Source organism: Leucoraja erinacea, chromosome 15 (genome assembly GCF_028641065.1).
Source record: "Leucoraja erinacea ecotype New England chromosome 15, Leri_hhj_1, whole genome shotgun sequence".
NCBI lineage: Eukaryota > Metazoa > Chordata > Chondrichthyes > Rajiformes > Rajidae > Leucoraja > Leucoraja erinaceus.
In genome coordinates this window covers 30,399,028-30,413,618 of record NC_073391.1, presented here as the reverse complement: position 1 = coordinate 30,413,618, position 14,591 = coordinate 30,399,028, and the positions used below count along the sequence as shown (strand labels likewise).

Below are 14,591 nucleotides of genomic sequence, written 5' to 3'. Positions count from 1 at the left end.
TCAGTTAGCCTTACATCGGTAGCGGGGAAGATGCTGGAGTCGATTAATAAAGATGTTATAGCAGCGCATTTGGAAAACAGTGAAGGGATCGGTCAAAGTCAGCATGGATTTATGAAGGGGAAACCATGCTTGACTAATCTTTTGAAATTTTTTGAGGATTAACAAGCAGAATGGATGGGGGAAGAGCCAGTGGATGTGTTCAGGACTTTCAAAAAGCATTTGACAAGGTCCCACACAAGAGATTTGTGTGAAAAATTAGACCACATGGTATTGGGCATAGGATATTGGCATGGATAGCGAACTGGTTGGCAGACAGGAAGCAAAGAGTAGGAATTAACATGTCCTTTTCAGAATGGCAGGCGGTGACTAATAGGGTGCCGCAAGGCTCGGTGCTGGGACTCCATTTGGTTACAATATATATTAACGATTTAGACATGGGAATTAAATGTAACATCTCTAAGTCTGTGGATGACACAAAGCTGGGTGGTAGGTGAGCTGCAAGGAGGATGCTATGATGCTGCAGGGTGACTAGGATAGGTTGGATGGCAGATGCAATAATAATGTAGATAAATGTAAGGTTATCCACTTTGGTGGCAAGAACAGGAAAGCATATTATCTGAATGGTGCCAGATTAGAAGGGGAGATGCAACTAGACCTGGGTGTGCTTGTACATCAGTCACTGTAAGTAAACTTGCAGATACAACAGGCAGTGAAGAAAGCCAATGGCATGTTGGCCTTCATTGCAACAGGATTTGAGGTTAGGAACAAGGAGGTCCTACTGAAGTCATGCAGGGCCCTGGTAGACTGCACCTGGAGTATTGTGTGCAATTTAGGTCTCCTAATTTGAGGAAGAACATTCTTGTTATTGAGGGAGTGCAGCATAGGTTCACCAGGTTAATCCCCAGGATGGCAGGACTGACATATGATAAAAGAATGGATTGACTGGGCATGTATTCACTGGAATTTAGAAGGATGAGAAGGGATCTTATGGAAATATATAAAATTCTTAGAGGATTGGACATGCTAGATGCTGGAAAGATGTTCCAAATGTTGGGGTAGTTTAAGAATAAGGGATAGGCCATTTAGGACTGAGATGAGGAAAAAAGTTTTCACCCAGAGTTGTAAATCTGTAGAATTATCTGCCACTGAAGGCAGTGGAGGCCAATTCGCTGGATGTTTTCAAGAGAGAGTTGGATTTAGCTCTTTGGGCTAACGGAATCAAGGATATGGGAGGAAAGCAAGAACGGGGTACTGATATTGTCTATTATCAAATTGAATGGCGCTGCTGGCTCGAAGGGCCGAATGGCCTACCCCTGCACCTATTGTCTATGTTTCACCATTCAGTCGATACTCTACCACCCACCTTATTTCCATCCCCCCCTGGTCCGCACCCGCTCTGCTCTCCCTTCCCTCACTCCCACCATATGTTCTCCCCACTTCTCCCATCCATTCTCCCCCTTCAGCCACCTCATTCTCACCCCACGGCCTCTGCTCTCCCGATGTTCTCCCCTCCTCCGTTTTCGCCCTCTTACCCACTTCCCCACCTTCACTCCCCCGCGACTGCATCTCCGCCGACCCACCGGTTCTCCTTTAACCCATCGGCTCTTCCGGCCGCGACTGCCACCATGTCCCGCAGTTAGTAGAAGCCGACTCTTGCCACGACGGAGGGAGGCGGCGCTGTGTATCTGCCTGCTGATCGTGCGGTCCGCCTCTCTCCCGTTACCCGTATAGGACCTCTGATTACCACCAGACTGCCCGCGCTCCAGCCCCCGCCCGCGCTCACTTCCCCCCCCCCCCCCCCGTGACACGCTCCGCCAACCGCCGGCCGGCGCGCGCCGCTGAACCCGCCCCCTCCACCCCCGCCCATTGGCCGAACCCGCCCACGGCCCGCCCACAACGAGAACTCCCATTTGCCGCACCTGCCCGTCACTCGGATGACGTCTCGCCGGCCGCTCCAGCGTCGGTCTCCTGCGCACGCGCGGTAACGTTCAGGGGAGGCGGGGGCGCGCGCGCGCGAGCACTTTGATTGGCAGCTGCTGCAGACGTGGCGATCCCAGGGATTTCAAGGGCTTGTGTTGGGAATGGAAGGATTAAGGGAGAAGAGGATACAGGGCAAGGAGATAGAGATAGAAAGATAGAGAGAGAGAGAGAGAGAGAGAGAGAGAGAGAGAGAGAGAGAGATTTGCAAAATGTTGTTGGCAATAAAATTACAAAGGGACGGAACCGTTGTTTTTTTATTCCAAAAGCGATTTTTAAAAACAATTCTTTAATCTTAAACAAAAGGAGCAACAGCGTTGGTTTACAAATACCAGAGTTGAAACTAGCATATTTCGTTAAAACACGGATGTCTCTTTTTTTTGTGATTTCAAAAAAGTCAACTTGCTTTAATGTAATGCCTTTCACAATGTCCCAAAGCCAAATAATGCTTTTGTAGATATGTAACTGCAGATGCTGGAATATTGTGCGAAAGACTGGAGCAAAGTGCCGGAAGAACTCAACGGGTCAGGCGAAATTGCTAGAGTTCCTTCAGCACTTTGTGTCTTCTTTTAGAGTCATAGAGTGATAAAGGGTGGAAACGGACCCTTCGGCCCAACTTGCCCACACCGGCCGACATGCCCCAGCTGCACTAGTCCCACCTACCTGCGCTTGGTCCAACCAACCATACCCTGTCCATGTACCTATCTAACTGTTTCTTAAACGTTGGGATAGTCCCAGCCTCAACAACCTCCTCTGGCAGCTTGTTCATACACCCACCACCCTTTGTATGAACAAGTTACCCCCTCAGATTCCTAATAAATAATTTCCCCTTTAATCTATTTCCTCTGGTCCTCGATTCACCTACTCTGGGCAAGCGGTTCTGTGCATTTACCCGATCAATTCCTCCCATGATTTTATACACCTCTATAAACCACCATCTTGTGTTGTAAACCAGCATCTACAGTTCCTTGTATCCGATGGAGGAACTCAACAGGTCAGCAGCATCGAAGATAGACACAAAAAGCTGGAGTAACTCAGGCAGCATCTCTGGAGAGTAGGAATGGGTGACGTTAGGGGTCGAGATCCTTCTTCAGATTGAAAATCACAGGAAAGGAAAATGAGAGATATACTGTAGACGTAGAGAGATATAGAACAATGAATGAAAGATATGCAAAAAAGGAAACAGGCCATTTTTAGTTGTTGGGTGGGTGAGAAAGAGAAGCTGGTGCGACTTGGGTGGGGGAGGGATGGAGAGAGAGGAAATGCATGGGTTACTTAGAGTTGGAGAAATCAATATTTATGACACTGGGTTGGTTCATTCCAGGTCTGCATCATCTATGGAGGGAATAGACAGGTGATGTTTTGGGTTGAGAGCCGCCTTCAGGCTGAGTGTAGAAGCGGGGAGAAAGCTGGAAATAAAATCTGAATACAGGTTGGGAGGGGAGGGATGATTGGCAGATGGGTGGACTGTGCAAAGGCAAGAGGTGAAATGGAGATAAACGGTATACGGTAAGGAAAGGGGACGGAGATGTAAAGCCAGAGGGACGGATATAGGTGGAAAGGGGGGATAAAAGGGAAATGAGGGACTTTGAGATGGGAGATGTGCAAAGGAGTGGAAAGTTGCAAGGTAACTGAGAGGGTGGGGGGGAGGGATGGGAGATAGTGGGAGAAATGAGTACACAGCAGAGAGGAGGGTAACAAGAGAGAGGAGGATTTCTTGAAAATAGGAGAACTCAATGTTCATACCATTGGGTTGTTAGATACCCAAGTGGAATATGAGGTGCTATTCTTCCAGTTTATGTGTGGCCTCACTCTGGCAATGGAGGAGCCCCAGGCCAGAAAGGTTGGTGTAGGAAGGGGAGTTAAAATAGTTTGCAACCCGGAGATCCAGCATGCCTTGGCGGGCAGAAAGGTCGATGTGGGAAAGACCCATCACTGTTGCAATGCGGGAAAACACAGATTGCTGCAGTGTTGATACCTCATTATATCAATGGTTCATCTGCACTAACATTTGATTGTATTTCATATGGGGATGGTGTCATTAAAATGACTGAGTAGGATAATGTTCAAGATGGTGCAAGGTTTGCCTGTCCCTTTACAAAGATTGCCGCTTATAAATAATGTACCATTGGCACTGTGGAACTTTGATTGCAAACTTTGATATCTGGCATTGAATACCTGGGTTGCTGTGGAAACCTATGTAATGAACAGTATCTTTTGTAGAGCCTGTTTATGGTACATAATGTCCCAGAACTAATGGTTGCTCCCCAGGTTGCTAAGATGCAGAAGATTAACAAGATCATGGCAAAATAATGACATTTGGAGTCATAGAGATGTACAGCATAAAAACAGGCCATTCGGATCAATGCTAATCTCACTTGTCTGCGTTAATCACTCTCTGCCTTGCTCATTCAAGATGCCAGTTAAAAGTTGTTACTGTTCCCATCTTCCAGTATGTCTTCTTGTAGCTCATTCCAGATTCCAACTACACTGAGTGTGAAAAATCTTCCTCTCAGATCCCCAATAAATCTACTCCATATCACTCTAAAACAATGTAGGTTTAAAGTGGATAGGTAATAGTTAGACAGGCAAAAACAATGCCCTATCCACTTTAAACCTACTCTATCTCGTCTTTCTCCTGCTTGGACAGAGTGGATGTGGAGAGGATGTTTTCAGTAGTGGGAGAATCCAGGACCAGAGGCCAGAGCCTCAGAATATAAAAACTTTCCTTTTGAATGGAGATGAGGAGTAATTCATTTCGCCAGGGTGATAGATCTGTGGACTTCATTGCTGGATATGGCGGTGGAGGCCAAGTTATCGGGCATTTATAAAGCAGAGATTGATAGGTTTTTGAAGGGTACAGGGAGATGGCAGGAGAAAGGGGTCAAGAGGGACAAATAGATCAGCCATGATCAAATGGCAGAACAGCCAACAATGGGTCAATTGACCAAATCCTGCACCTATGTCTTATAATCATCTTATGGCATTATACCTAGACCTTGTAGTTTTAGACACCCTTCCCATGGGACACAGATTATGGCTATCTACCCTATCTGTGCCTCTCATAATCTTATACACCCCTGTCAGGTCACCCTCCGCCACCTTTACTCCAGGGAAAACAGACCCAGCCTATCCCTTCTCTCCTCACAGCTCAAGCACTACTTTCCATGGGGCGTCCTTGTGTTCTAGGTTCTGCATCCACTCCGTTCCTTCTTGTAACATGACGACAGGAATTGCACACAATACAACGACAGACTAATCAATATTTTGTGCCACATCCCAACTCTTATACTCAATGCCTCGACTGATGAAGAGACACAGTGGCGCAGCGGTAGAGTTGCTGCCTTACAGCGCCAAAGACCCGGGTTCCATCCTGACTATGGGCGCTGTCTGTAACAAACTGAAACCCTCTCCTCTCCTTGCCCGGGGGTGCTTCCTGCTGCTGTCCTGAAGGCGCTGGAGGCATCGCCCCAGTTCACTCTCCTACAGGCTCTTGCTCCTCACATCTGCCATCTCCATGTAAAGTAAAGTAAGTAAAGTAAATTTTATTCATATAGTACGTTTAAATCAACTCGCGTTGAAACCAAAGTGCTTTCCATAAAATAAATAATAAAGTTTATGTACATCCATAGAAAACAATGGTTTTTTTAAATGATACAACACATTATAGAATTCAACATGAACATCTCCCCACAACAGAATCAATTTTTTTCACTGTGGGGAAAGGCATCAAAAAGTTAAGTCCTCTTCCACTGCGTATCACCCGAGGTCAGGGCCTATTTGTGGCCTCCGCAGCCAGTCCGATGTTTTCAGGCCCTCTTGCCGGAATGCTGGAACTCCGGCATCGGGTGAACACTCCTTGGCGGCTTGGAAATGTCTGGAGCTCTCTCCCGGTTATTTATGACCAAAAAGCCGGTTCCCGGACCCGCTGTCCATTGAGCCTTTGGTGGATCCCAATATCCGACGAGCCTTCGGTATCATAGGACATTTATCAGTATAAAGATCGACAAACTATTTGCCTGTCTAACTACTTGGAGCACCTGGATGTTAAGTGTAGCTGACGTGTGCGCAAGAACATCCAGGTCCCTCTGAAAATCACCATTTTAATAGTACTCTGTTCTGGACCATAGAACACAGCATAGGTTCACAATGTCTGTGCTGAACATGATGCCATGACAAACTCATCTAATTTGCCTGCACGTGTTCCATATGACTCCTTTGCCTGCATATCCATCTGCCCATCCAAATGCCTCCAAAACGCCACTATACTAACTGCCTCCACCACTACCCCTGGTAGCATGCGCTAGTCTAAGCACCTATATGGTACATAAATTCATGTTTGAATTTGTCCAAGAGTGACTTGTACACTTGTGGTTGAGCATTGCAACATTTTATGAACGTAGTGGCCAGTGCGATATCCGTAGTAACGCTTGCAGTTACCGTGGGAACTCCTGCGAACGGTGAACCCGGAAGTTGGATAGGGTGAATCCAGCCAGTTTGCTATTTACATACAAATCTAATAAAACGAGCTAACAAGCATTTCATTAATGTCAGTGTGTCTCTTTTTGTCTGAAAGCAGTTTCTAACTGGAGGAACTCCGCGGGCCAGGCAACATCTACGGAGGGAAATTGACAGGCGAGCCTTTCCACAGGCTGCCTTATCTCTCTACCCCCCCCCCCCCCCCCCCCCCCCCCCCCCAACCCCCCCCACACACACACAAATGCTGGAGAAACTCAGCGGGTGCAGCAGCATCTATGGAACGAAGGAAATAGGCAACGTTTCGGCCCGAAAAGTTGCTTATTTCTTGTGTATGTGTCGGAAGGAACAGCAGATGCCGGTTTAGTTTTGGCATGACAAACTTGCCCTGCACATCTCCTTTAAACTTTGACCCTATCACCTTAAAGCTATGCCTTCTAGTCTTTCAAATTTGCACCCTTTCCTGAGGAAAAGATTCAAACTGTCTACCCTATATTTTTACCTCTCATAATTTTATCTACGTTTATGGGGGGTGGGGGGAAGGAGAGGTCTGCTTCTATTTCTTGCTGTTGTCATCTGGGGATTATTTAGCACCATGATAACATTCCAAGAAGCACCTCGCAGCTGCTGAACTTGGTTGAATTAGTTTAAGGTCGGAAAGCACCCGTCAAAAGTGTTTAATTGTCATATGTACCCACAAAAAAACACAATTAAATTCTTACTTGCAGCAGCATAACAGGTCGGTAAAGACGATGTTATAGATATATAATGACAAAAATATCAATAAATCAATAGCCCCAATGTAGAAAAAAATATTATTTTTTTTTCTCCTTTATTCTGTCTTCCCTTCCTGCATTCTCCACTCCCTGTCTCTCGCCTCCCTCCCTCCCTCCTGCATCTCCTCCCCCGCCTTGTTGTCCTCCCACCCCGCCTAGTAACGGGGTCACTCGCATACAGCAGCGGGCAGTGAACGGCTAGTTTGCCGGAGGCGGCGTGTGGTGGGAGAAGGGGGACAGTGGCTGGGAGACAAGACCGGCGCCGGAGAGAAGGAACCGTGACTGGTACACCGGGCCGGGTCTGGAAGACGGTAACGGGAGACCGGGACACGGGTCAGGCGCTGCGAACCCGGGACCGCTACTGGAAACACGGCGCACGGGGCTGCAGCACATCAGGTCTCTTCCAAGCTCTCTCCAAGGTCTGTGCTTCCTGCAGCAATCACAGCCGTCTTGCTCCGCTTGGTCACCCAAGCATGTTATATTTAAAGCGCCCATTTTCAATCTTCGCTTCGTGTTAGGCTTGTGTGCATGAAATATTTATCTGCTCGAGAAAGTAAGTAATAAATCTTTCCCTTTAAAAAAAAGCCTCTTAAAATTCTTCATAGGAACCTTGAGAGGTAACTTTTTCACTCAGTGGGTATGTGGAACTAGCAACTAGAGGAGGTAGTTGAAGCAGGTGCCATAACATTTAAAAGACCCTTGGACAGGTACATGGATAGGGACCATAGAAGTTTAGAGCAATACAAGTTGTAGGAGCACGATTAGGCCATTCGGCCTATCAAGTCTACTCCACCATTCAATCATGGCTGATCTATGTTTCCCTCTCAACCCCATTCTTCCGCCTTCTCCCCTTAACCCCCCGACAGCCGCACTAATCATTAATTTATCAATCTCCACCTTAAAAACATCCATTGACGTCCTCCACAGCCTTCGGTGGCAATGAATTCCACAGATTCACCACCCTCCGACTAAAGAAATTCCTCCTCATCTCCTTTCTAAAGGTATGTCCTTTCATTCTGAGGCTATGGCCTCTGGTCCTGGACTCTCCCACCAGTGGAAACATCCTCTCCTCACTCACTCTGTCCAGGTCTTGCACTATTCGTTAAGTTTCAATGAGGTCTCCCTCATGGGTCACATGTAAGCAGGTGGGACCAGAGTAGATGGGGCATCTTGGTCAGCATGGACGAGATGGGCTGAAGGGCCTGCTAATTTACTAAATAGAGTGGTCTCATATGTGTCTCTTACCTGAGCTATTCATTCCGGTAAAACATACTGGCTACAGGCTATGCTGAAGAACACAGATTTGAACTATGAATGTGTAGCGGGATGTTATTTGTTTCTCGCTTGAGCGAAATGTGAAAGGATTTATTTATTTTTAATATTTATGAACCTTTTGAAGTTATAGTGTTCTGTATTTAAACAAGGAAAGATCTATAAACCAACCCTCGAGTTCCTAAGAGGCAATAGTTGTATTTGTGGTTCCCATACTCCATTCATCACTAGGAAATGAGAGGTCAGGTAACCTTATATCACTAATTTGTTGCTTGTAACGTCATGAGTTTGAAGGTTATGCAATTGTTCTGAATCAGTCTTGCGTTGTGGCACCGGTAATTCACAACTATTGCAAGGCAGGGAGGAAAGTATTTTACAGAGTTGTGGTCAAACAATTCTGCTATTTATCTTGAGTGTGTAGAAAGGAACTGCAGATGTTGGTTTAAATTGAAGATAGAAACAAAGTGCTGGAGTAACTCAGCCGGTCAGACGGCATCTCTGGAGAAAAAGGATGGGTGACATTTCGTTGGTCGAGACCCTTCTTCAGACTGAAAGTCGGGTCTCGCAGCACTCCGGTCGGAGAGGAGGAGAACTCCTTCAAAGTAGGCATTCCTTGAGGAGATTTAGCAGTGGAGTAAAATGTGAAGAAAGTAACTGCAGATGCCATTAATCTTGTTTGCTGTATATATATATATATATATATATGTTTAGTTTAGTTTTAGATTTAGAGATACATAAGTTCATTAGTGATAGGTGCAGAATTAAGCCATTCAGCCAATCAAGTCTACTCCACCATTCAATCCTGGCTGATCTATCACTCCCTCCTAACCCCATTCTCCAGCCTTCTCCCCATAACCCTTGGCACCCGTACTAATCAAAACAGTTTGAAACAGATACAGTTGCAAAGAGGCCCTTCAGCCCACTGGGTTCATGCTGTCCAGCGATCACCTTGTACACTAGCACTATCCTACAAACTAGGAACAATTTACAATTTACAGAAGCCAATTAATCTACAAACCTTCATATCTTTGGAGTGCGGGAGGCAATGGGAAATCCCAGGGAAAACCCATGTGGTCATGGGTACAAATTCTGTGCAGACAACACCCGTAGCCAGGATCGAACCAGGCACTCTGGCGCTGTAAGGTACCAACTCTACTGCAGTGCTACCGCCATTTGTTTGCCCATTCCTGCTTAACCCTGCTTAGATACCTGGGTCCTGTTACCCTTGGCCTTTTCATCTTGTCCAAATGGGAAGTGGGGCCAATTCTATCTAATGTACTTACGTTTGCCTTGATTGTATTTATGTATAGTATTATCTGATCTGATTAAATAGCATGTAAAACAAAGCTTTTAACTGTATCTTGGTACATGTGACAATAATAAACCAAAACTTAAATAATGTTCAGGTGGGTTTTATACACACGTGGTTGAGAAAGCCATAAGAGCACAATTAGGCCATTCAGCCCATCGAGTCTGCTCCACCATTCGATCATGGCTGATCTATTTTTCCCTCTCAACCCCATTCTCCTGCCTCCCCGTAAAACCTTGACCTCCTTACAAAGAAACTATCAATTTCAGCTTTAAAAATTTCAAATGAACTGGTCTCCACTGCCGTTTCTGGCAATGAGTTCCACCGATTCACCAGCCGGCTAAAGAAATTCCCCCTATCTCCATTCTAAAGCTACGTCCTTTTATTCTGAGGCTGTGCCCTCTGGTCCTAGACTTTCCCATGACTGGAAACATCCTCTTCACAGCCACGCTATCTCGATCTTTATCGTGCGGTAGGTTGCAATGTGATCCCCCCCCCTCCCCCCCTCATCCTTCTAAACTCCAGTGAGTACAGGCCTAGATTCATCAAATGCTCCTCAATACATTAACCCTATCATCCATGGGATAATTCTGGTAAACCTCGAGACCTCCTCCAACGCCTTCCACATCCAACCTCAGATATGGGGCCCAAAACTGCTCACAATGCTCCAAATGGTACGATTGAGGCTCACTCGGGTGGCACAGCGGTAGAGCTGCTGCCTTACAGCGCCAGAGATCCCGGTTCAATCCTGACTACGGGTGCTGTCTGTATGGAATTTTCACATTCTCCCTGTGACCATGTGGCTTTTCTCCGGGTGCTCTGGTTTCCTCCCAACCGCCCAAGACGTGCAGGTTTGTAGCTTATTTGGATTCGATAATTTTTTTTAATTGGCTGCAGTGTGTGTAGGTTAGTGTACGGTCTGACGCTGGTCAGTGCGGACACGGTGGGCCGAAGGGCTTGTTTCGTGCTGCATCACTAAAGCCCAAAGAAACAGTGAAAGCTGCAGTTAAAACTAAAGCAAGTTGTTTCTTTTCTTTCACAGCAAGCGGAAAACTGAGGCTGTGATTGTGACGTTTCAGTGGAGAGAGTGGCCGGGACTCTCGATAGCCAAGTGCTGGAGTGAGCTGGCGACGCAGAGACTGAGCCTGCCTTGACCATGTACCCAGCCCCCATGCCCTATGGACCTGTGACACCGTGGAGGGTCACGGTGCCCGCTGAGACCTTTATGCTGCCTCCCATCCAGATGCACAACTTTTCCAGTCGACCGCTCACCTTGGTCATGGTGGACCCCACCTTGGACCATGAAGGTCCAGGGAAACATACGGAGTACCACCATTTTTACAGGACTCCTTACATCTCCCCATACTGGTACCCACCACTACCACCAGTGCTGCCACCTGCAAACCCGACCTCCTACCAGTACCCATCATACTACCCGTACACGAGGTATGTCCCTCCCGCCGCGGGCGCCTGGCCCGAAGGTGCCTCCCTGAGGGGCGATTTACACTGGGGTAAGATGGGACAGATTTACGGCCCCAGTAGGGAGCTCCCCGAACTCCTACAGAATGACCTACGGCGCGTCTACGGCACCTACCCCAAGACCTACGTCACCATCTCTTACCAGAACGGAGAGTACCTGGTCAAAGCAGAGCCCAAAGTCGGGGAGCAGAAGTACAAGGTGGAAAAGAAGGTCATCAGGAGGCCGCTCACCCCCAGCGACGACGAGATCGAGGTGGTGGTGGAGAAGCCGAAAAGGAAGTCCAGACGCTAAACACTCAGAGGTGTGCTGAACGGCGACTGCTGTCACAACGAGGTGTGATGGCATCCAAGCCATCACCGCATTGCCACACAATTACAGTGAGATCTGCACACCAGGAGCTGCAGGTGATGGTTTACAAAGAACAAAGACACAAGGTGCTGGAGTAACTCAGCGGGTCAGGCAGCAACTCTGGAGGACGTGGATAGATGTTTCAGGCCGGGACTCTTCTTCAGACCATGGACACAAAGTGCTGAGGGTCAGACAGCATTTCTGGAGGACCGAGACAGTGACATTATGGGTGGGGACTGATTGTAGTAGGGAGATCCAACGGGCCTTGGTGGACCGAGCGTGTGTTTGGAGAAATGGTCACCAAGTCGACTCTTGGTCTCGCCAATGTACAGGAGGCCATATCAACCACAGGGTGACATCGGGAAGAAGATGGCTCAAAGTTCCATGGACACCAAGGTTCTCCACTCACTCAATCCTGGTCCAAACTGAGGTTGGTTCCTTGGCGCCAAGGTGCTCCAGCAGATGTGCCGTGTTCTGAGCACGCTTTGAAACCGTGGAACAGAGGAGAGCCAGTCTGGGAATGTGCCAGGAGAGGAGGGGCCATGAGTGAAGATATCTCACCAGCGACCCTGGGATGATGCTGAGTATGAGTTGTCACAGAGGGAGCTCACCAGGATAACAGAGCAAAGCAAGAAATAGAAGCAGGAGCATGTTATGCTCCACCATTCAATAAGATCATATAACATAGAACAGTACTGTACAGCACAGAAAAGACCCTTTGGGCCACACTGTCTGTGCTGAACATGATGCCAGGACTAACTCTAATCTGGCTGCACATAATCCACACCTCTCCATTCCCTGCATATCCATGGGCCTGTGCAAAAGTCTCTAAAATGCTGATATTTTCTCTCAATACCGCTTTCCTTTGATTTCCTTATCATTTAAAACTTTGTCCCTGCCTTGGATATCCTCAGTGACCGACCCGCCACTGCTCTTGAGTGACGATTGGGTAAGATTTACTACTTAGTGTGTGAAGAATTGTCATCTTTACCCTGAATAGCCATTTACTTACCTTGAGACTGTGATCCCTGAATCCAAGTACCCCAGACATAATGTTCACATCATGTCCTTAAGAATTGTGTGTTTGCATGAGAAAACCTCTCAGGTCTAGAGAGTGTCAGGTTTAATCTTTCCTCATTTGGACAAATGCATCCTCCCGGGAACCAAAACTGAACATGCCGTAAACAGTCAGCTGGTCAGCCAGAATCTGTGGCGGGAGAAAAACAAGAGGAAGAAAAGAAGGACCATCACACTGGGAAATGTGAGAAGCATGTTTTAACATAGGCCCTTAGGCCCACAATGTCTGTGGTGAACATGATGCCAAGACCAATTCTTACCTGCCTGCACATAATCCATATCCCTCCATTCCCTGCATATTCATGTGCCTATCCAAAAGTCTTTTAAATGTCACTATCCTATCTGACTCCACCATCACCCTCCACACCAAGTTCCAGGCAACCACCACCACCCTGTGTAAAAAAAACATGTCCCACGCATCTATCTATCTATATCTATCTATATCTTCTATATATAATATTAAAACTCTGTGGCTGCCGCTGGCTGGCTGCTGGCGGGCTGTGTTTCTGCCTGACTTGTGGTAGCCAGCCTATGGGTGCCAGCCTTTGATTCATTGCTACGCCAACACCAGACCCACAAACGCCCAGAATTTTTCCATTTCGGTAGATATTTCACTTTTCATTCCAAGTATCCACTCCTGATTAAATTTTGTCGTGTTTATGTACACATTTTTAATAAAATCCTTCTCTTCCCCCTCCCCCCCCCCCCCCCCCCCCCCCCCCCCACTCACTCATTTTGTTGCCTCCTGCTGGCCAGCGACCATAACGGCTGCTGGCACCCGCCTCTCGCCTCAAAGACGCCATTTAAAAACAGCCGCACTGCTGAGTGCTCGAATCTTATGTTCGGGAACAGCTTGAGTTGGACGACCACATCTGCCGTGGGGGCTGTGGGTAGGGAACGGCTGCGTTGGGGGAGCAGACCCAACGGGTCTGCACTTGGTCTAGTTTACTTATAAAAGTCTCATCTTCTTTCTAAGTGTGTGTGTGTGTGTGTGTGTGATTGTATTTTCGCCAAAACAGTACACATTAGCGCGAACATTTTTGCAAAACCCCATCGTCGATCTAATAAGTTTCCTTCAGATTTGATGTTATATTTCACAAGTTATTGATATTTTAAGTTTAAAAGAAGCCAACTTTGAAAATAATAACTGCCTGTGAGAGGGAGACTTTTCTAGCAGCTTTCAGTGATGATGTCACAATGGCATCTTGCAGTCGGCAAATCACAATGGGATCTCATTTACACAAGCGGCCGTGAAGATTCCGGAAACTGAAAATGACATCACAATGTGATCTCTGCTGCAAATGCACAGGCTATGAGAGTGTTTTTACATTGTTGTAAGGAGAGGGACGTAGTAGGGGAGTTTTAAAAGTTTTAAAGTGATATTTAAAAGTTTGATTTCTTCAAATCTGCACTGGCAGTTAGGCAGTTATGATGTCACTATGCCCGATACAATATTTCTATCCCAGAACATGGTCCTTCACAGCAAATGTCCTCCAGGAAAAGAATCTACCATCCTAACCCAGCACGATAAAGTTTAATGATTAGATTTGGGTAACAAAAGATGGCCTTGTCAGTGGCACCTACATCACATTAAATCTTAGTGTAATTGCATTTTTTTTAAAGTTTAAAATGAGGGAGTGGATTATTGCGTTTGGGGAATGGGTACATCACAATGGAATCTCACGAAGCAGCAAATCTGGAGGGGGGGGGGGGTTAGTGTGTGGAGTGGGTTAGTGTGGGGGAGGGGGGTTAGTGTGTGTGAGGGGGGGTTAGTGTGTGTGTGTGTGTGTGTATGTGGAGGGGGGGTTAGTGTGTGGGGGAGGGGGCAGTGTTTGTGGGGGGGTAGTGTGCGTAGGGGGGATTAGTGTGTGTGTGT

The 14,591-nt window shown here is 47.0% G+C and overlaps 2 protein-coding genes across 4 annotated transcripts in view; one reads left to right on the top strand and one right to left on the bottom strand.

Annotated features, from left to right (window-relative positions):
- mfsd13a (major facilitator superfamily domain containing 13A) overlaps positions 1-14,591 on the bottom strand; it is a 46,077-nt gene that overhangs the window by 28,392 nt on the left and 3,094 nt on the right. For 2 of the 3 annotated variants that reach the window (XM_055647003.1, XM_055647002.1), the window contains exon 2: positions 12,651-12,845. The gene's annotated coding sequence lies outside the window, so the exon portion shown is untranslated. Of the gene's footprint in view, positions 1-1,580; positions 1,766-12,650; positions 12,846-14,591 lie in introns of those variants that run through there. The other variant, XM_055647001.1, reaches the window with a different exon arrangement.
- On the top strand, positions 7,400-12,652 carry LOC129704108 (uncharacterized). Its single transcript, XM_055647005.1, has 2 exons — positions 7,400-7,648; positions 10,853-12,652. The coding sequence occupies exon 2, from the start codon at positions 10,967-10,969 to the stop codon at positions 11,579-11,581; it is 615 nt and encodes a 204-aa protein (XP_055502980.1). The 5' UTR covers positions 7,400-7,648; positions 10,853-10,966; the 3' UTR covers positions 11,582-12,652.

What these genes read in the sequence shown, in the direction of transcription:
- LOC129704108 (XM_055647005.1), top strand. Translation starts at nt 10,967, where the DNA reads ATGTACCCAGCCCCCATGCCCTATGGACCTGTGACACCGTGGAGGGTC.